Source organism: Hemicordylus capensis, chromosome 6 (genome assembly GCF_027244095.1).
Source record: "Hemicordylus capensis ecotype Gifberg chromosome 6, rHemCap1.1.pri, whole genome shotgun sequence".
NCBI lineage: Eukaryota > Metazoa > Chordata > Lepidosauria > Squamata > Cordylidae > Hemicordylus > Hemicordylus capensis.
The window spans coordinates 36,052,246-36,072,164 of record NC_069662.1 but is presented as its reverse complement, the minus strand read 5'-3'; the positions used below and the strand labels follow the sequence as shown (position 1 = coordinate 36,072,164).

General features: G+C 50.2%; 1 protein-coding gene across 4 annotated transcripts; it reads right to left on the bottom strand.

The window, feature by feature from the left end:
* Window positions 1-517: 517 nt before the first annotated feature.
* NTF4 (neurotrophin 4) lies at window positions 518-19,264 on the bottom strand. Of its 4 annotated transcripts, none has more exons than XM_053258981.1 (3): window positions 18,758-19,264; window positions 6,036-6,433; window positions 518-2,314 (listed from the first exon to the last, which is right to left on the bottom strand). In XM_053258981.1, the coding sequence occupies exon 3, from the start codon at window positions 2,291-2,293 to the stop codon at window positions 1,679-1,681; it is 615 nt and encodes a 204-aa protein (XP_053114956.1). In that variant the 5' UTR covers window positions 2,294-2,314; window positions 6,036-6,433; window positions 18,758-19,264; the 3' UTR covers window positions 518-1,678. The 4 variants fall into 4 exon arrangements, with proteins under 4 accessions (XP_053114956.1, XP_053114959.1, XP_053114957.1 ...); XM_053258984.1 differs by lacking the exon at window positions 18,758-19,264 and adding an exon at window positions 18,547-18,649; XM_053258982.1 differs by lacking the exon at window positions 18,758-19,264 and adding an exon at window positions 17,959-18,104.
* Window positions 19,265-19,919: the final 655 nt, after the last annotated feature.

Sequence of the window (19,919 nt, the reverse complement as noted above, 5' to 3'; positions counted from 1 at the left end):
TCAGAAGCGGCGGCGGCGGCAACCAAGTCAGGGCAGGCAAGGAGTAGCCAGCAGCAGTCTAAGTGGAAGGCGAAAGGCAGGGCACAGGAGAGGCGAGGCAGCAGGTGCAGTGTGCACCCAGCTGGGAAGCTCTTCTGGCAAAGGAGTGAGGGGAAAGGGCACCTGCCCACTGGTGCTGACGGCAGCTTGTTTTAATGGCTGTGGTGGCCCCGGCCCGGCCACTTCTGCTGCAATCCCTCTCAGATAAAAAGCCCTTGCAATTCCACTTCCAGCCATGAGGTGGTAGTCAAAGACGGAAAACAGGAACTCTACAAACGGGAGCGGGAGGTGTGTGGGGTGGGGTCCCATAGAGCAGTGGTGGGGTGGTGACTAGGGATGTATGTGGCGGGGGCAGGGGGGGTAGAGCTGGTTGTAATCTGACTTTTCACAATGAAGGTGGTTTTTCCCACCAACTCACCAGCACCCCTACCAAAGCAAGTAACACATTCAGGGCACTGGAAAAACATGTGTTTTTTGTTTTTTAATCCACCTCCTCCACACACACACAATTTTCTAGAAATTATTCCCCACAGAAAGTAACATACACAAATAAGTTAATAATTAAAATGGCAGGATAGGGTCAGACACAGACTGTAGCTGGAGGGAAGGGAGGCAAATAAATATGAAGAGAAAGAAAAGCCATCGTGTCAGGAAGGAACGAAGGGGGATTCCAGGTGTAAACGTACACCTGGCGCAGTGGTTTTGAAACTCTGTTTCCAAGAACACTGTGATTTCTCGGAAGCATACCAAGTGTTATTTGATGAACAGACACAACCTTCCCTCAGTGAGTCAGCTTCCCCTCCAACATGCAGTCAGAAGGGCATGTGGTGTGCTTTCAAGGGGGCACTCTGTGGTTAGGGCTGCCAGCTCTGACTGAAGCTATTCCTGGATATTCTGCCCCCTCCCCACCCCACATTTCCCCCAGTATCAAACCATTAAAATCTCCAGGATGGCTTTTGATAATCATGTCAAATCCTTGGGTGATACACTGAGGTGGAAATGATCCCGAGGGGCTCCGCTGTGTGTTGTAGAGCTGAAGAGGGAGGTTTTGTGAGAAAAGGCAGTTAAAGCCAGCGCCCCCCGCCCCCGGAGGCTCTTAAGCAAGAGGCTCTGCAATGGAACCCTGGTCACATGTGGTAACCACACGTGCCCCTCTGACAACTCGTGACCCATTAAGGACTTTGGGGCCACCCCCACTCCTCACCCAGCCTGGAGGTTGCTTCCCTTGAGTCCATAAAGGCCGCTGCCTGACCAACTCCCAGCAATGCTTAAAGTTCACTTTCCCAACCCTATGAATGACGCATAGCATCATCACCTCTCCCAGTCAGCAAGTGACCGCACCCTAGAGTCACTGTTATGTATTTTGTTGGTGTGGAACGCCGGCTTGGTTGAGGCACCTGTGGGGCCCCACGGGGGGGGGGGGGGTCTGTCAATCAGCAGGACCCATGACCCTTTCTTTCTGGTCAGTGGGAACACCACACACACACTCACACACACACACTCACTCTCCTTGTTTCACGGGAAACCATGCTGTGATCACGCCAGTCCATGACTGAACTTGTCCCATGCCCTGGTGCACGGGAGGCAGCCGTGCCTCAGCCAGCCCACCCTGAAAACATGGACTACAACCCTTTACTCCCTACGTCCGGCCAGTGCGGGTGAGCAGGGTGCAGACACATGAGGTGTCAATCCGGATCCAGCGCCAGGCCACAATCTTGTCAGAATCCATAGTGAGCGCCCGCACGTAGGATTGTTTCGCCTTGCACTCAGAGATCCAGTGGCGTCGGTCGACCCCTCGGCAGCCACCCACCGTGCCTCCAGCCGGATTACACTTGGTCTCAAAGAAATACTGCTTAAGTGGGCCTGTAAGTGTCTGGACCTCAGAGAGCACCGTCACAGTCTTGCCGCGGATGTCCACAGCCGTACGCTTGTCTGTCACCCAGACATTGACGCTGTCGCACACGGACATCTCTCCCCGCCGTATGGCCCCGTCCAGAGAGCGCTTCGATTTCAGTGTCCTGTTAGCAGCCTGCCCGGGCTGGGCGCTGGAGTCCTCCATGAGGAAAAGCAAGGGAGGCTCTGCAGGCTCGTGGCTGGAAAGGGTGACGCGTGGAGAGATGAGGTCCCAGTCATGGAGGGAGGCTTCAGCCCAGACGCCATCAGTCATGTTGTGGAGAGCACTGGTGTTGGGAAGGGGGGCAGCACGGATGACACAGAGCAGTGGGGTGATCATGACATGGAACAGAATAAGCATCACTCCCTGCACAGCGGGGGCCTGTGTGGGAAGAAAGAAATTGAACTCAAAAATCACCCTGTGCCGACAAATGCTCGAAAACGCGATCGAGAGAGGTCTTCTAGTTTACCCCGTTCCCACTTTCACATTTCCCTTCCTCTTTCCTTTTTGCTCACCCTGTATGAACAGCCAAGGTTGTCAGTTCAACCTTGGGGCAGAGAAAGCCAAGCAGAGCACATTGGTCTCCAGTTGAGGAATCTTGGGGAGCTAGTCTGGGAAAGACTAGATGAAATTATGCATGGTGTGGAGAACATGGATAGGACAAGTTCTTCTTCCTCTCACAACACTAGAACCAGGGTTCATCCCATGCAACTCATTGCCAGGAGTATTTCCAGATGGGGCTTTTAATTTGCATTTCCTCCAGAATGGAGGATGTACATTCACATATTGGCCAGATTTACCCCGAATAAGTCCCTGTGAGCTATTGGGAAGCACTCCACACATGATTCGGGTTTTTCATTAGGCATTGGAATGTAGCCCGATTTATGACCGGAGTAGAACAGAAAGAAAACCAACTTTTTGCGTTGGTTCGTTTGGGCAAATTTGAACTCACAGTAAAGCCTCGCAGTCAACCCATGGTAAAGCCCGCTGTCTGAAAATGCTCCAGGAAATTTAGGACCAACAAAAAAATGTACTTTCCCACACAGCACATAATTAATCTGTGAATTCGCTGCCACGGGATGTGGTGGTGGCTTGGATGAGCTTAGACAAACACATGGAGGATACATCTATCAGTGGCTACTAATCCTGATGGCTATAGGCTACCTCCATATTCAGAGGCAGTATGCCTCCAAATACCAGTTGCAGTGGAGCAGGAGAGGGGGCATGCCTTCATCTGGTTGTATGGCCAGAGGAGTACCTAGGAAATGTTGGAGCCTGGATCTAAAAGCCTTTGGAGCCCCCCTCCCCCGCAAATTAAGCATCATCATGATCTGCCAGGCGACCACACCAACCGGGACAGGCTAAAGAGGATTTGGGGCGGCCCAGGGGCTGTGGAGGCCCTGGACTCCAGCCCTGAAGTCCAGGGGTAAAAGCGCCTCTGCGTGTGGCTTCCCGAGACAGCTGGTGGGCCTCTGTGTGAAACAGGTGCTGGACTAGATAGGCCTTAGGTCTGATCCAGCAAGACTGTTGTCATGTTCTTATGACCAAGGAGAACCGCTAACAGTGAGGGTAGACAGTACTCCGTTATTAATGGATCTTTTGTATCCACGGAGTGGATCTTTTTGGTCTGACTCAGTACAAGGCAGCTTTGGCTATCTCAGACTTTCAGAAATTAAACATCTCATCATTCTCTGCATAAAAAACCACAACTTAAATTCCAACCCTCCCCACCAAAAAAATATTATAATGCGCAAACATAAATTAACAGGTATGGTATTTCCTCTTCCTTTGCAAATTTTAATATGGATGTTACACAGAGGTGGAGTCCAGCCCAGCTTAGATACCTCTTCCTGGTAGAAGGAGACAGTAACTACAGTTACAGTTAAAGCACTAACTCTTGTAGTATCTGGCACCTGTGACAGTTCATTAAACCGTATATGTTTACCTTTACCAATCTGGATCTGACCTTCTCTCTTTCTTTCTCTTTCTTCTTTTATCCCCCTTTCCCTCTCTAGCAGTTTCTCTCCTCAGATAATGTTCAAAGGGCTGCTGGTGTGACCCACCTTGTCACAAGTACGGTTTCTGACACCTACTGTTGGGTATGACAAACAAAGTCAAAGCCCTAAACGTCATTGTATCCAGACGTGATAACACTTTGGATTTTGACCCCTTGTTTGCCGTACCAACTGGTAGCTGCTGAATTTACCTCTGGGTAGTGGCAGGCAAATTTCAAAGCACAGACCTAGAGTAAGGTGGCCGGAGCAAACAAGAATCTGTAGTGTTGATAGGTATATTACGGGTTTTATCATGGTATCACAACTAGGCCACTAGACCAGGAGAGCTGGTCTTGTAGTAAACGGTAAAGTGTGCTGTCGAGTCGGTGTCGACTCCTGGCGACAACAGAGCCCTGTGGTTGTCTTTTGGTAGAATACAGGAGGGGTTTACCATTGACATCTCCCGCACAATATGAGATGATGCCTTTCAGCATCTTTCTTACATTGCTGCTGCCTGATATAGGTGTTTCCCATAGTCTGGGAAACATACCAGCGAAGATTCGAACCGGCAACCTCTGGCACGATAATCAAATCATTTCCCCGCTGCGGTATTAGGTGGCAAGCATGACTTGTCCCCTTTGCTAAGCAAGGTCCACCCTGGTTGCATATGAATGGGAGACTGCATGTGTGAGTGAGCACTGTAAGAAACTCCCCTCAGGGGATGGGGCCACTCTGGGAAGAGTACCTGCACGATTGCATGCAATTTCCTTCCTGGCATCTCCAACATAGGGCTGAGGGAGACTCCTGCCTAGTTTCTTTGAAATCGGATCATGATGTTGCCCTCTGCTGAGTTCATGGGGCAGCTGAAACCAAGCATTTATTATTTGGCATGGGACAGCAGTGACTTCAGAGCATTCTGGCTTCAACCTGCTGTCAGGAAGAACTGAAGCCTAGCTCCAGGACAGGGGTTCCCAATCTTGAGTCACCCAGATGTTGTTGGACTACAGTTCCCATCATCCCCAATCACAGTGCCAAGCTATTTGGCTGAGGATGGTGGGTGTTGTAGTCCAACGACGTCCAAGGACCCAAGGTTTGAAACCCAGGCTCTAAGGCAGGGCTGCTCAACTTCAGTCCTGCAGATGTTGGCCTACAACTCTCATAATCCCTAGCTATTGGCCACTGTGGTTGGGGATTATGGGAGTTGTAGTACACAAACAGCTGGAGGGCCAAAGCTGAGCAGCCCTGCTCTAGAGCAATGGCAGACAGAATGCCCATTGACGGCAAACCTTGTTCCTTTTGAAGCTGGAAAGAATAAGGGCCGATGGTCTGCAGCAGAGTTGGGCAGTAAGGTGTTCAGAGGCCCTTTAATGAGGCAAGGTGAGGCAGCGGCCTGAAGCAGCAGATTATCCCTTTGCCATCACCACCAGAGCAGCAGTTTGGGACAAATCTGACCCTTGCAAACTTGCAAGGAGCGTCTCCTCACATCCCTCGCAAAGTCTGCAAAAAGCACAAGGAGAGAAAAAGGGGATGCTGGCAACCTCCCACCCTCCCTGCTCCCTACACACTTTCAAAGGTTGCAAGGGCTGGTTTCCAAAGGTTGCAAGGGCTGGTTTCCCACCAGGAGCATGGAGAAAGGCAGCATTTTGCACCTCAATACCTTGAGCAATTCTTGTCCAGATGGGCGCTTTCCAGATTACACGCTACAAGTTTCACTATGTATCTGCTAAGTGTGCTTCCGTACTGTCTGGATTTCAACACTGCAGTCCCTGCGCTGGCAGCAAGGTGCCGGTCACATTTCCCCTGCCTTCTTTCGGATTTTATCTTTGTGTTACAGTGCTACAAGGTTGCATGTGTGTAGCAAAAAAACAGCTGTATTTTCCTGTTGTAGGAGGGCTTCGGAGGTTTGCGCAAGCTAGAGAAGACTGCTCCCCCTGCTGGTGACTTTGTGCAACAAACAGCTTCCACCTTTATTTACATTTTCGATACGATCCTGCCGAGCTGGAGCATTTTACCGCTGGAAAATGCCCAATCAGGAAAGCGCCATGAAGAATAAAAAAGGGATATATATGATGCTCATGGATATGGGGGAGAGGATATAGGGGAGTTACCTGCGATTTCAATGCTTCCTTCGGTCACAGCCAAGCAGATCCTGGGTTTCACTCATGACCCTTCAGCTGGAGCCTTGCTCAGATGCTCCCTGATGCAAGCCAGCCTGGGAAGAGTGGGATTTTCCCCCAGGGGGGCAGGGAGGGGAGCACTCTCCAGTCCCCCGTTCCTAAGAGGTGCTGGTACCTGCTTGCAGTTCATGTGCTTGAAAGCCTGGATTCCTCAGGGCCTCCACAAATGTCACATTGAATCCTCATTTTTCCAGGGGATGAGGAAGAATATGACCTTTCCCAGAGGTCAGTGCCTCCCACTGCTGGAAAAAGAGTTGTGGGGGGCTCAGAAGAGAGAAAGGTGGCAACGGATGCTGAGGCAGCTGACAGCTTGGGGTCATTTGCAGGCTCTGGCAAAGAAGACAAAAACAAGAGCTTAGTGGATAGAACCCAGGAGTCCTGGGTTACAGGGTCCCCTGCTTTAACCTTCTAGACTTCACTTTGCTAGTTCCTTAGGGTTTTCTCACACATTTTCTCTCTCTCTCTCTCTCTCTCTCTCTCTCTCTCTCTCTCTCTCTCTCTCTCTCTCTCTCTCTCTCACACACACACACACACACACACACACACACACACACAATTCCCTTGTGAGAAATCCCAAGTCTACCATTGCTCTAGTGCAGGCCTGCTCAACTAAGGCCACGTCCAGCTATTTTCGGAATACAGCTCCCATAATCCCCAGCCACAGTGTCCAATAGCCAGGGATTATGGAATTGTAGGCCAACATCTGCAGGAGGGCTGAAGTTGAGCAGCCCTGCCTAGTGCATCAGGTCATATTCCTCTTTTTCCCAGAGAGCCTTGGGGTGCCTGTTCCCCTTCTTGGATCTCGATGCACGCTATAATCTGCTACACAGGAACAAAGGAACATAGGAAGCTGACTTTTACTAAGCCAGACCATTGGTCCATCTAGCTCAATGTTGTCTGCACTGATTAGCAGCAGCTCTGCAAAGCTTCAGCCCTAGCTGGAGTTGCCAGGGTTTCAACCTGGGATGCGCTGTATGCAAACAGGTGTTCTACCTCTAAGCTACAGCCCCACCCCCTAAGGCAGGGGTAGACAACATGTGGCTCTCCAGACACTGCTGAACTACAACTCCCATCATCTTCAGCTGTAATAAATTGTGGCTGAGGGTGATGGGAGTTGTAGTTCAGCAACATCTGGAGAGCCACATGTTGCCCACTTCTGCTCTGAGGGAAGAATCTTACATGTAGTCACTCATCCAAATGCATATCAAGGTGAGCCCTGTTTAGCAAAGGGGACAATTCATGCATGCTACTGCAAGACTGGCTCTCCACTCCACAAGAACTCTGGAGATCTGGCTCTATGCACTACTTGCTCACTCTGGATCTCATTCATCTTGCAAAGAACACTGGAATCCCAAATCTCTTCCTTTCCACTGCTTCCCAAACCCATTTGATAAAATTGCAGGCACATTTTTATGGTTCAAGATGTCCATAATAATTACACAACGTTCCTGATTCTGCCCACAAGATTATGCAAGGCCTTAGAAATATATCTTTCTAGAACACACACAAAGTAGAGTCACACCCACACAGACGCAGTACATGAGTGCTAAACTATCGATTGTCAACTGGTGGGTCAGGATCTTCAAGCAGTTCACACCCTGATGAAAGGTGAGCTGTACCACCATTTTAAAGGTTCCTTTTGTAAAGAGAAATAGAAAAACCAGATGCAAGCGAGGACAGAGATTCTTTACATTTAATAATTATACAGAAGACGGAAATGTGGCAGCTGCAGCTTGTTACACAGATATCAGAACAAGTTGTTCTAGTAAGAACTAATCTACCTAATTTATTTATTTACATTTTATATCCCGCTCTTCCTCCAAGGAGCTCAGAGCGGTGTACTACATACTTAGGTTTCTCCTCACAACAACCCTGTGAAGTGGGTTAGGCTGAGACAGAAATGACTGGCCTAGAGTCACCCAGCAAGTTTAATAGCTGAATGGGGATTTGAACTCAGGTCTCCCCAGTCCTAGTCCAGCACTCTAACCACTACACCACGCTGACTCCACTTTCCTTCACTATTCCTACAACTGGACTAAATTTGGTCCAAATCGGTTCCCACTTGCACCTCAAATGTTCACGTGTCTGCCATCTTGAATCAGGGTGGATGACATCATTACGAACTACACCATTGAGGTGTCCCTGTGTGTCACTCACTACAACTGTACCAAATTTGGCTCAGATTGATTAGGCAGTTCACAAGTTAGCCCAATTGCGCCTCAAACGTTCATGAGTCTGCCATCTTGAATCGCAATGGATGACATAATCACAAACTATGCCATTGAGCCACCCCTATATGTCCCTACAACTGTAGCAAGTTTGGTTCAAATTGGTTAGGCGGTTCACAAGTTAGATCACTTGCACCTCAAACATTTACGCATGCACCATCTTTAACTGAGGTGGATGACATCATCACAAACTACTCCGCTGAGGTGTCCCTATGTGTCCCTACAATTGTGCCCAATTTGGTTCATATTGGTCCAGGCATTGCGAAGTTGATTGTGGGGGACACACATGGACAGACACATACGGAATTCCGGGTGATCTCATAAGCCTGTTGGGAAGTAGGCTAAAAACTGAACGTGCCTGTTTTATAGCTGATTCCCTCACAAACACAAAGTTATCTTATGTAGATTTAACAAAGAGTTTATTCAGAAACAATTCCATGTTCTCCTTCTCCTTTGCCTTCCTTCTTAGCCTATTTTCCATTTGGCTTATGGGATCACCCGGCATTCCTTGTGTCCGTGTGTGTCCCCCCCCCATCAACTTCATAATGCCTGAACCAATATGAACCAAATCAGGTACAGTTGGGTACACACCTATGTGGCCAGATTTGGCTTTAAAAAAGCCAAATTCTGGCTTACGGCCCATTTGACCCACTAGTATACCCCTTAGGTTCTGGCAACTCTGGCACACAGGGACACCTCAACGGTGTAGTTTGTGATGATGTCATCCACCCCGATTCAAGATGGCGGATGCATGAATGTTTGAGGCTCAAGTGGGCTAACTTGTGAACTGTTTAACCAATTTGAACCAAGTTTGCTACAGCTGTAGGGACAACTCAACTACATAGTTTGCGATAATGTCATCCACCCCAATTCAAGATGGTGGACACATAAACTTTTGAGGTACAAATGGGCTAACTTGCGAACCGCCTAACCAACTGGAACCAAATTTGCTACAGCTGTAGGGACACATAGGGATGCCCCGATGGTGTCGTTTGTGATGATGCCATTCACCCCAATTCAAGATGGCAGACACCTGAATGTTTGAAGTGGGCTAATTTGGGAACTGCATAACTGATTTGAACCAAATGAGGTACAGTTGTAGTGAGTGGCACACAGGAACACCTCATTCGCATAGTCTGTGATGATGTCATCCACCCCAGTTCAAGATGGCAGATGCATAAACCTTTGAGGCGCAAATGGGCTAACTTGTGAACTGCCTACCTGATTTGAACCATATTTGCTACAGCTGTAGGGGCACATGGGGAAACCTTAATGCCATAATTTGTGATGATGTCATCCACCCCGATCCAAGATGGCAGACATGCAACCTTTTGATGTGCAAGTGTACTAACTTGAGGACTGTCTAACCGCTTTGGACCAAATTTGGTATAGTTGTAGTGAGTGACACACAGGGACACCTCAATAGTGTAATTTGTAATGATGTCATCCACCCTGATCTAAGATGGCGGACACGTGAACATTTGAGGTGCAAGAGATCTAACTGGTGGACCTCGATTTGAAGCAAATTTAGTTCAGTTGCAGAGATAGTGAAAGGAAAGTAGGCAGATTAGTTCTTACGAGAACTTGTTCATTCTGACTCCATCCCCCACACTCTCTACAGGATCCCCACTGGGACAAACTTCTAAACAACAAAACAAAAAAGATACTGGATAGAATACAATAGTGCCCAAATTCCTTTTTCTACAGGAGCCCTGATGTTCTGTGTTGTATCTCTCATTTATACATTAGAGAAAGCAGAAAGATTGACACATAGAGAAAAAATAACAACAAAAGTGGATACATGTGCAGGTTGGAGTTCCTGCTCTAACTGGATGCAAAGACAAAATTATACTTGCACCCCAGAGCTTTCTCCATCTCTCACACACAAATCTAAACTTTTCTTGAACATGCAAATATGAGAGGGTCATTTTCTGTTTTGGACACCCTTGCATGACAGGCACTGGTATCAAGACTCCATTCTGTACAATGATATTTAGGATTTGTTGACATGAATGACACCATGATCCAGAACTAAGTTCCACATGTCCAGAACATACACAGCCCCCATACAAACAATGTAAACCAGGCTTGCTCAACTTTGCCCCCTCCCCCAGCTGTTTTGGGACTACAGCTCCCATAATCCCCAGCCAACAGCCAGGGGTTATGGGAGTTGCAGGTCAACATCTGCAGAAGGGCCAAAGTTGAGCAGGCCTGATGTAAACAACATTTACCTGGAAAACTGTGGAATTCCAGAACATAGCTGATATAGAACCAGTCAAACAAGAACCAAGAAGTACAAGAACCCAACTCAAGCAACCAACCAACAAGTTCTAGAATTCACCTCCAGAACAATGAGTGTTACAATATACCATGACAATGTGGGGCTACAAAACAGGATAACAGTGTACAGGAATGTGTTTTTAGTGGAGGAGAAAGGAAGCAAAAGCATAGAGGTGGGATTTGGAGTGACTTTGAGGAGGAAGAATAAACTTTGTTCCTAACTCAGATACATAAGAACAGCCCTGCTGGATCAGGCCCAAGGCCCATCTACTCCAGCATCCTGTTTCACACAGTGGCCTACCAGATGCCACTGGGGCCATGGCCAGGAGTTGAGGGCATGCCCTCTCTCCTGCTGTTACTCTCCTGCAACTGGTACTCAGAGGCATCCTGCCTTTGAGGCTGGAGGTGGCTTATAGCCCTCCAACTAGTAGCCTGTGATAGACCTCTCCTCCATGAAGTTATCCAAGTTATCCACAACCTCTTCAAGCCATCCAGGTTGTTGGCTGTCACCACATCTTGGGGCAGAGAATTCCACAAGTTGATTATGAGCTGTGTGAAAAAGTACTTCCATTTGTTGGTCCTAGATTTCCTGGCAACTCACTGGGCCAAAAATTCACCTGAACTTCCCCATCTCACTGACCATGTCTCTTATCGTCCAGCTGCAACTCCTCCTCCTCTTCCTTTTCTTCTTAAAGCCAACACTTGAACACTCCAGAGAGGTTGGGGGAAGGCTACTTAGGGGGTGAATCCAACTCCTATTCCTCTTCAAAATACTCCTCAGGTGTCAAGGCTCTAGAAGGAGATCCAGAATTTCATCCTCTAGAACTTACAACTTCGTGAGCCTGAAATGGCCCGAGGTCTAATATTATTCCAAACCAGGGCTGCACAACTTCAGATGTTGGCCTGCAGATGTTGGCCACCGCTCTCATAATCCCTGACTACTGGTCACTGTGGCTGGGGATGATGGGAGCTGTAGTAAAAAAAACAACAACAACCCACACAGCTTGAGTGCCTAAGTTGTGCAGCCCTGTGCGCAACAATCCACCTGCAGGTCATCTTCACAACTCCACCCTGCTTCCCCACCACAACCACTACTGCAAGGAGACAGGATGATAGAACACCTTTCTGCCCAGCGGTTCCCCACTGCACCATCCCATCCAAGGGGCAGCTGGGAAACATCAGGTGACGCCTGCGAATTCTGCAGCTGCCGACAGGAGCCAAGGGAATGGGATCCAGATGTAACAACATCTGGGGAGAACTGCCACATGGGGGATGGGGTTGGGAGGGTGGCTAATCTCTCTTGCCTTTGAAACTGACACTGATGGAGCGCCGGTCTGCTCTCCCGTTCCTCCAACTCCAGCCAATCTGGCTGAACTAAACCCATCTTCTACCTACACCACCCCCACCAATACACTGTGTGCATTATTATCATGGGGGAAGGGAAATGGGATGGGGGTGGACAGAACTATCCTTGGCAAAAAAGCTGCCTCGGATCATTTGAAAGGCTACGGGGAGACTGCACAGAAAGAGGGTGCAGGATCACACTGTGACACATAAGCAAAGAGTGTGTGGGCATGCATTAATCCATGCTTAATCCACTCAGATTTCCTGATCTCCTAGACCCAGGGCCTCCGTGTCCTCCAAGAGGAGAATGTGGGGAAATATGGGGAGCTGGAAAGGACAGGTGTGCAATAGGATGCAACAGGAGGGGGCCAGGAGTTTGCATTCCTGCTTCCCCTGGCAAGGCAGGTAAGTTAGTGGAAGGAAAGAAGAGTCTCTGGAAACCGGAAGCTGGTGAGGAGGACAGAGTGTTGTTTTTAATTCTCCCGTACAATTTAGTGAGGGCAGGGAAAGAACCCTGGAGAACCTTGCCTTCTCTGAATGATAACAGGGTGAGGCCTGGACGCCTGGGTTGCCTGACAGGGGAGTGGTGCCTAGTGGCTAAGCAAACAATTCTTAAGAGAGAGTTAAGCCTGACCCTTAGGCTATTTGCATAAGCCATGTTTTTCCCACAATGCCCAGCGCTCATGACCTCGCTCCCTCCCGTGTGAAAGAGTGGGGGTTGCGAGTGCTGTTGTGTGAAGCTGCAGGCACTCGGCGCAGGGGAACCAGCCCCTGCTCCAAGGAGGTATGCATAGCTCAGCACCGGGCAGGCTCTGACCTGCCGTCTCCCAGCTCCAACGCTGATAAACAGGCAGGAAGCTGCAGCTTTGTGAAGGATGTCCACAATTCTGACCTGCAGCTTCCTGCCCTGATGATCCCTGGTACCCCTTGCCTTCTTTCCTCTGCCTGATAGCGTCTGAAGGGAGGGGATCTTGGTCTCCCCAGCAACTTTTGCAACACCTTTGTCCAACTTTGAGAAACAAAAACCCCAGCTGCTGCAGGAAGGCAATTCCAAACTCTGCATATGACAGTCTAGATTCCATCGCATCAAATCAAATCACATGAATGCAGAGCTTTTGCAGCGATTGCACCTTTTTTGGCAAAATTCCTTGTGCTCCGGAGAGTCAAACCCCACTTCCCACAATGGACGTGAAAGAGGAGGGGATCTGGAGGCTGAGGGAGGGTGTGTTGTGCAGAGTGAGCAAGTAGTCCCAGAGAGGGATGAAGAGGTGTGTAAAAGGTTGCCACAATGCTGCCTGACCCTAGCCTCACACCACCTTCTGAGATTTCATGAGTGCATTTTCATGACGGCCAAAAACTTGCTTTTGGTTTTTAAAAAATAAAGCGAAGGTTCTGAGGATACCAAATTTGGTGCCTGATTTGGCATTTAAGCAATGGTCCCAGAGAGGCATGTGAAATATCGCCAGGCCTTGTTTAAATGCCAAGAAAGCACTTTTCATTTGAATTCATCCTCCCTCCTTTCCACTGATTGAATTCAGATCACCTCCAGCCTCAAGGGCAGGGTGCCTCTGAGTACCAGTTGCAGGGGAGTAATGGCAGGAGAGAGGGCACGCCCTCAACTCCTGTCTGTGGCTTCCAGCAGCATCTGGTGGGCCACTGTGCGAAACAGGATGCTGGACTAGATGGGCTTCCTTGGGCCTGATCCAGCAGGGCTGTTCTTATGTTCTTATGACCTCTTTTTACACAGAATTCAACAGTACTGATTCCACAAGCCCCTTACTGCGACCACTCAGACCCTCCCCATCCCACATCACCCCTCTTCAGAGAATCTTGTAGCCTTGCCTGACCACAGCCATGATGAAGCACAGAGCCCAGGACCTGCATAGGAGACAATACCACCTCCCTTCCTCCCTCGCTTTCCCTCTAAGGGAGAGATCTGGCTTCTCCATCTGCTTTAGATGGAGTGACTGGGGTGCCCCACCATGTCAATCAAGCAGCTTTGAATTTGCCTTGGTGCTATTGCTGCCCCCCAAAACCCAGGAAACGAGACTTGAAGCTGCAGCGTTGGAGTAGTATAGAACCGGAGGATGATCTTGGGACAAAGGCTTCTCAAGTAGGGGGAGCCTCAACATTTGGATCACATGATTAAAGACCTGGGCTAAGATGAGATTTTATAGTTTCCAGAGAACCCAGGAGTCCTGGCATCCAGCCTCAGAAAAAAAACCCCTAGATCTCCTGTCCTCCTCCTGTGCTCAAGGTTGGGCATCCAGGAAAAACTGTTCTCTGGTCCGCATCACACATATACGTGTTGCAGGCTAAGTCATTAACCTATTTGCAGAAAAATCCTGGCACTCAGTTCCCATCCGGTTATGACTCGCTCTCACGGGTACCATTTAGCGTCTGTAGGGGCATCTTTCTTTCAGACCACATGCAGTTGTTCCTCAGGAGCATCTGTACTGTATTTCTAGTCAGCCCGCTGGTTTTGCACAGCGGCTAATATTACAAAGAGAACCGAATGGGCCTTTGTGCTGAATGTGCAAATCCTGTGGCTTTTAAAAAAGTGTGTGTATGTGTGTCTGCTTGACCTGCGTTGACAACAAGCTCTGCTTTGCAACTGCTCTGACTTCTGTCCTACTGCTGACAGCTCCAGTCTTGGCTGTCTAACATGCTACTGTTATTATGAGTTGTAAACAGTAGCTGCCACTGAACATCCGTAACATACACTAGCTGGTTTGGGGTGTGTGTGTGCTTGTTTGGTTTAACCAGGGGTGGTACTTCCATAAGGCAAAGGGAGGCACAAGTGCAGGTGTAGGGAGAGGCACAGGGCCGGTTAGTGCCAAGCCCCTAACGCTGGCACCATCCTGCCTTCTGCTGTCTTGAGCCATTCGGCTTGCTGTTCGTTTTCCTCACTTCACCCAGCTGGAGAGTGTCTCTTCTTTCCCCTCCCCAACTTGGATGCATCTCTGCTAACTCTGCTGACTAAGTTAGCTCTGCTAACGAACTATCTCTGCTAACTAAGTTAGCAGGGATCCACTCCTGTTAACTTAGTAAAGAGGCACCTTTTAACATGGTGATTCTCTTTATTTAGCAGGGGGAGAGTAACTGGCCCTATCCACCCCCAGCACAGTACCTCCAGTGACTGTTGCTGGTGCCTATCTTGTATTTCTTTTTAGATTGTGAGCCCTTTGGGGACAGGGATCCATCTTATTTATTTGTTATTTCTCTGTGTAAACCGCCCTGAGCCATTTTTGGAAGGGCAGTATAGAAATCATCATCATCTTCATCTTCATCATCATCATCATCATCTCCAAGATAGGGCTGAGAGAGACTCCTGCCTGAAATCATGGAGAAGCCGCTGCCAGTCAGTGTTGACAATGCTGAGCTAGATGCACCAATGGTCTGACTCAGTTTAAGGCAGCTTCCTATGTAGCTTGAGCCAGGAAAGCCCCAGCCACCACTGTGTGGTCTGGTGGCATCGTCAAAGAGTCACCACTGCTGCCTCTGCAGCACGGCCTGAAAATGCTGAGCATCCACCTGCAGAGGGTGGGGGGTGGGGGATGTCATATTGTCCTTTGCCTCATGCAGCAACATGTCTTGGACCACCCCAAGTTTAATCTGGTATTTATCCAGGACTGGGACATTACAGCTTGCTGATAATTTTGCCCCACTACTGAAACATTTGTGTGTCTCCCTTACTGAAATCTGAGGAGAGGAGAGCTGGTCTTGTGGTAGCAAGCATGACTTCCCTCCTTAGCTAAGCAGGGTCCACCCTGGTTGCATATGAATGGGAGACTAGAAGTGTGAGCACTATGAGATATTCCCCTTAGGGGATGGAGCCGCTCTGGGAAGAGCAGAAGGTTCCAAGTTCCCTCCCTGGCTTCTCCAAGATAGGGTTGAGAGAGATTCCTGCCTGCAACCTTGGAGAAGTCACTACCAGTCTGTGAAGACAATACTGAGCTAGATAGACCAATATGAATGACTCAGTATATGGCAGCTTCCTATGTTCCTATGATGTGGCTCCTTCAATCCACCCCTGAGGCTCTTGCCCATAGGACCAACCTTAGACCACATGGTACCCTAGTTTAGCAGTGTCATTGGCACCTGCTTCCATTTGCTAACATTTTCAAACACTTTTTTTAATTGCATATCACAAATTTGATGCATGACCTGCATGACTGATCCCTGACATAAAATGATAAATTTTCGCACACGGATCAGTAAATCTATCTTGATTCAAGCCCCATGGATGCAAATAAAAGCAAACCCATTTACCCTGATCTTACAGAGGCACTTATTATGCTGCCGGGCCCATCAGTGGCACCAGGGCTGCCTGATCGTAAGTTCAGCCTTGCCTGCCCACTCTCCTCGTTTCCCCCAGAGAATATGGTTCTGCCTGGGATTCCAGCACATTGGCTTCCTGCTAACCAACCACCCAACTTGCTCCAGAGTGGTAGCTCTTGCTTCTCCTGCCCATAAGCAAGGGTGGCTCTTTCAGGAGGCAAGGTGAAGTGGCCGCCTAACAAGGCAGCCGATTATTGGGGCACCAGCAAGGAGCAATAGGCCCCCTGCTGCTGCTGCCATCAAAGCAGCTTCCGCAGGACTGATCTGATCTCGGCAAGCTTTGCTTGCCCTCACACTCCTTGCCAGGCTTGCAAGCATGACCACCTTCAAAATGGCAAAGGTTGGTGTTGAAAGGGAGCTGGGCTGGCCCCCACCAGAATGCTAGGTAGCATTTGAACTTTGCCTCAGGCACCACAATACTTGGGGCCACTCCTGCCCACGAGGCCGCATACAGTTGTGTGCACCCAATATTTGCCACTTCTTCCCAGATAAAGCAAAGTTGTGCCATCGAGTCGGTGTCGACTCCTGGCGACCACAGAGCCATGTGGTTTTCTTTGGTAGAATACAGGAGGGGTTTACCATTGCCTCCTCCCGCGCAATACGAGATGATGCTTTTCAGCATCTTCCCATATCGCTGCTGCCCGATATAGGTGTTTTTCATAGCCTGGGAAACATACCAGCGGGGATTCGAACCGGCAACCTCTTGCTCCCTAGGCAAGTTACTTCCCCGCTGCACTATTAGGTGGCTCTTCCCAGATAACTCGGGGATAAATATTTGACAGAGCTGGCTTAGATCCTACCAGATTGGCACTTAAGCACTCTCCCCATACTAGCAATCTGGGTGGTTTGTGAATTCAAGACGGTAGCTCTGTTTCCTACGCCTCCAAGGTAAGGATTCTACTTATTATACTTATGAAAGCCTGCGCGGTTGGTTTGGATTCAGAAAGAAAAGGGCAAGATCTTGTGCATGTGGGATGGAGGGGACCCTGGCTCCCCGTGTGGTGGGACCACTCGCCCTTCCAGGGAACCCAGGCGTCCTGCTTTTCATCATCAGCAGGTAATCCAAACCAGGCGGCTGAAGGGGCAAACAAGCCAGGGATATTTCCGCTTTTCCATTCATCTCTCTCCAGCTGGTTTCCATCTAACCTTCCTTGTAGGCTAGTGTGTGTGTGTGTGTGTGTCTGTGTGGTGGTATTTCCCTTGACCATGTTCTGTCTCTATACACACACACACACACACACACACACACACACACACACACACTGCCTTTTCACCTGAGTGGCATAGGTGGGCAGGAATAGACACATGTGCCATGTTGAGAGCTAAAATCCTGGAAGTGGGAGAGGCTTGGGAGTGGGAGTTCGGACTCAGGCTGGATCCTGTGGGTGGGGAGGTCTGGAGGTAGGTAAAAGTATTTCATAGGGTGGGAGATGCTGGGAGTCAGGACTCCTGGGTTCTCTGGGTGGACTATAGGGTTGGTTCAGTGCAGGGAAGGGTTTGCCAGAAGCTTAGGTGCCTGGGTTTTTTGGAAGGGGAAACAGAGTCCAAGGGGAAGGGGTCCTGAAAGTCTGGACACCTGGGTCCCTGCCTTGGCAGGGAGTTGGGTTTACTGGACTAGAGCAACCAAAGGGCAGACTCCCTTTTAGCCATTTGCCTCCTACCTTTAGGGTGCCCTCGCTATGCCCCGAGACGTCGCTCTCCTGCCCCTTGGCATGGGGGGGGGGACACCCCTCCTCTTCCTCTCCTCCTCCAGCCAGACGGGCGCCTGTTCAGATTTCCTCCACATGCAAAAAGAGACTTGCTCGCGGACGGGATCCCATTCTCCGCTTTGCTCTTCAAGCGAGCGCAGAGGCTGCTGAAGTTGGCCGGGGCGGGGGGAGAGTCCGTGGAGGCTCCGCTCCCCAAACTGGAAGGCGCGGGGTTGAGGGGAGCGAGCGGGGGGGGGAGAGAGAGAAAAGGACGGGACGGCGCAGAGAGACGGGAAAGACCCAGGTGGAGAAGGACCGGAGGAACTGGTTTGGAAGTGCCGGAGCAAAAGGAAAGGAAGGAAGGAAGGAAGAGCCGTAGACATGGGTTGCAGGAGGAAAGCAAGCAGCAGGAGGGGTGAGAGGGGAGAGCCGGCAGGCGTGGAGATGGACGGCAGAGAGAGGCCGTCGAGGCTGCGCCGTGCCTCCTCCGCTCTCCCTCGTTCTCGCCCGCCCGCCCGCCCGCCTGCCTTCCCTGGTCTAGCTTGTCCGATCTTGCCCTACCTGAGCCTCTCCAGCCGCCACTCAGACGCTTGCCTTGCCGCTGCTGCCACTCTCCAAAAGGTCCCGCCAGGCCCCCACCGAGCCCCATACCTGACACACACACACACACACACGCCCCGCCGCCCTCCTCCATGCGGGGAATCGATGCCAGACCCACCTCTGCTGCGGGGCGGGAGCGAAGGAAAGGCGCGCGGGGTGGGGGCAGCCGTACCGTGCTCAATGAGGACTAGTTCCCTGTTGCTGCAGCTTGCGAGGGGCGACGGGTGGCGGTCCCCTCCTTGCGGGGAAACGCAAAGCCCGTCTCCAGGGCTGAAATTGAGCCCGGAAGCCCCCGGGCTGGGTTTCCAAGAAGAGAAGCCCGCCTCGGGGGGACCCGCCGTGGCAATTACGCTAATGTGAATCTTCATCTCTTGTTTGTCTGCGCGCCTCGGCTCAGCTTTCCCAGGCAGCTCGCAAAACCTGCTGCTGGGCGGCGGCGACGCAGGAGCGCGGGAATAGGACCCGCCGAGCAAGGCAGGCCGAGGGAAAAGGGCGAGGCGAGGAGGCCACGGCGACAAAGGGCGTTTCCTCAGTGGGCAGCATCACTTGCACTTGTGAACACTCTAAACCCGGGACACAATTAGAAGCGAGGCCTTTTGCAAACTGAACGTGCCGCCCAGTCAGGGGCTGCAAGCCACACCACCTTAAAAAGGCTGACATACAGAGCACGCACCGGCGGTGCAGCGAGCGAGAGCAGCCTAACTGAACTTTTCTACTAACTGCAATTTTTGACACGCAAAGGTGCACCTAGGAAATTTTGGAGCCTGGACCTAAAGGCCAGTAAAGGAGCCTAGACCTAACCCCCACCCCCTCCATAAATGGAGGAGTCATTCTCACCGGGAAACCACACCACCTGGGATATACTAAAGAGGCTTTGGGGGCCCCCAGGTGCTGTCAGAGTGGTGGAGGTCCCTAAGAGCGCCTCCCTCTGTGCCACCCCCCCCAAAAAGACCCCCGAGGCAGTGGTAGAACCAGAAAAACCTGAGTGCAGGCCCAGAAGGGGCAAAGTGCATTTATGGGAGGACAAGCTGTATCCCACACATTTATTTATTTATTTGATTTCTATACTAGAAATCTATATTAGATTTCTGAAACAGAATGGGGGGCAGGTGGGGAGAAAACTATTTGTTTGGGGGACACTTGCTCCCCCTTGAGCTGCCCTTGCCCTGAGGGTTGCACTGCCCCGGGGGACATATTTTCAGGCTGCACAGAAGGCTTCCTGGGGAAGGGGAGGGCTTCAAAAAGTTGGGAAGTGCTGTTCGGCTTGTCTCTTATTGCACTAGTGCATCTCTGCTCTGTATTATTCATTCATTCATTCATTTAATAAACCGCCC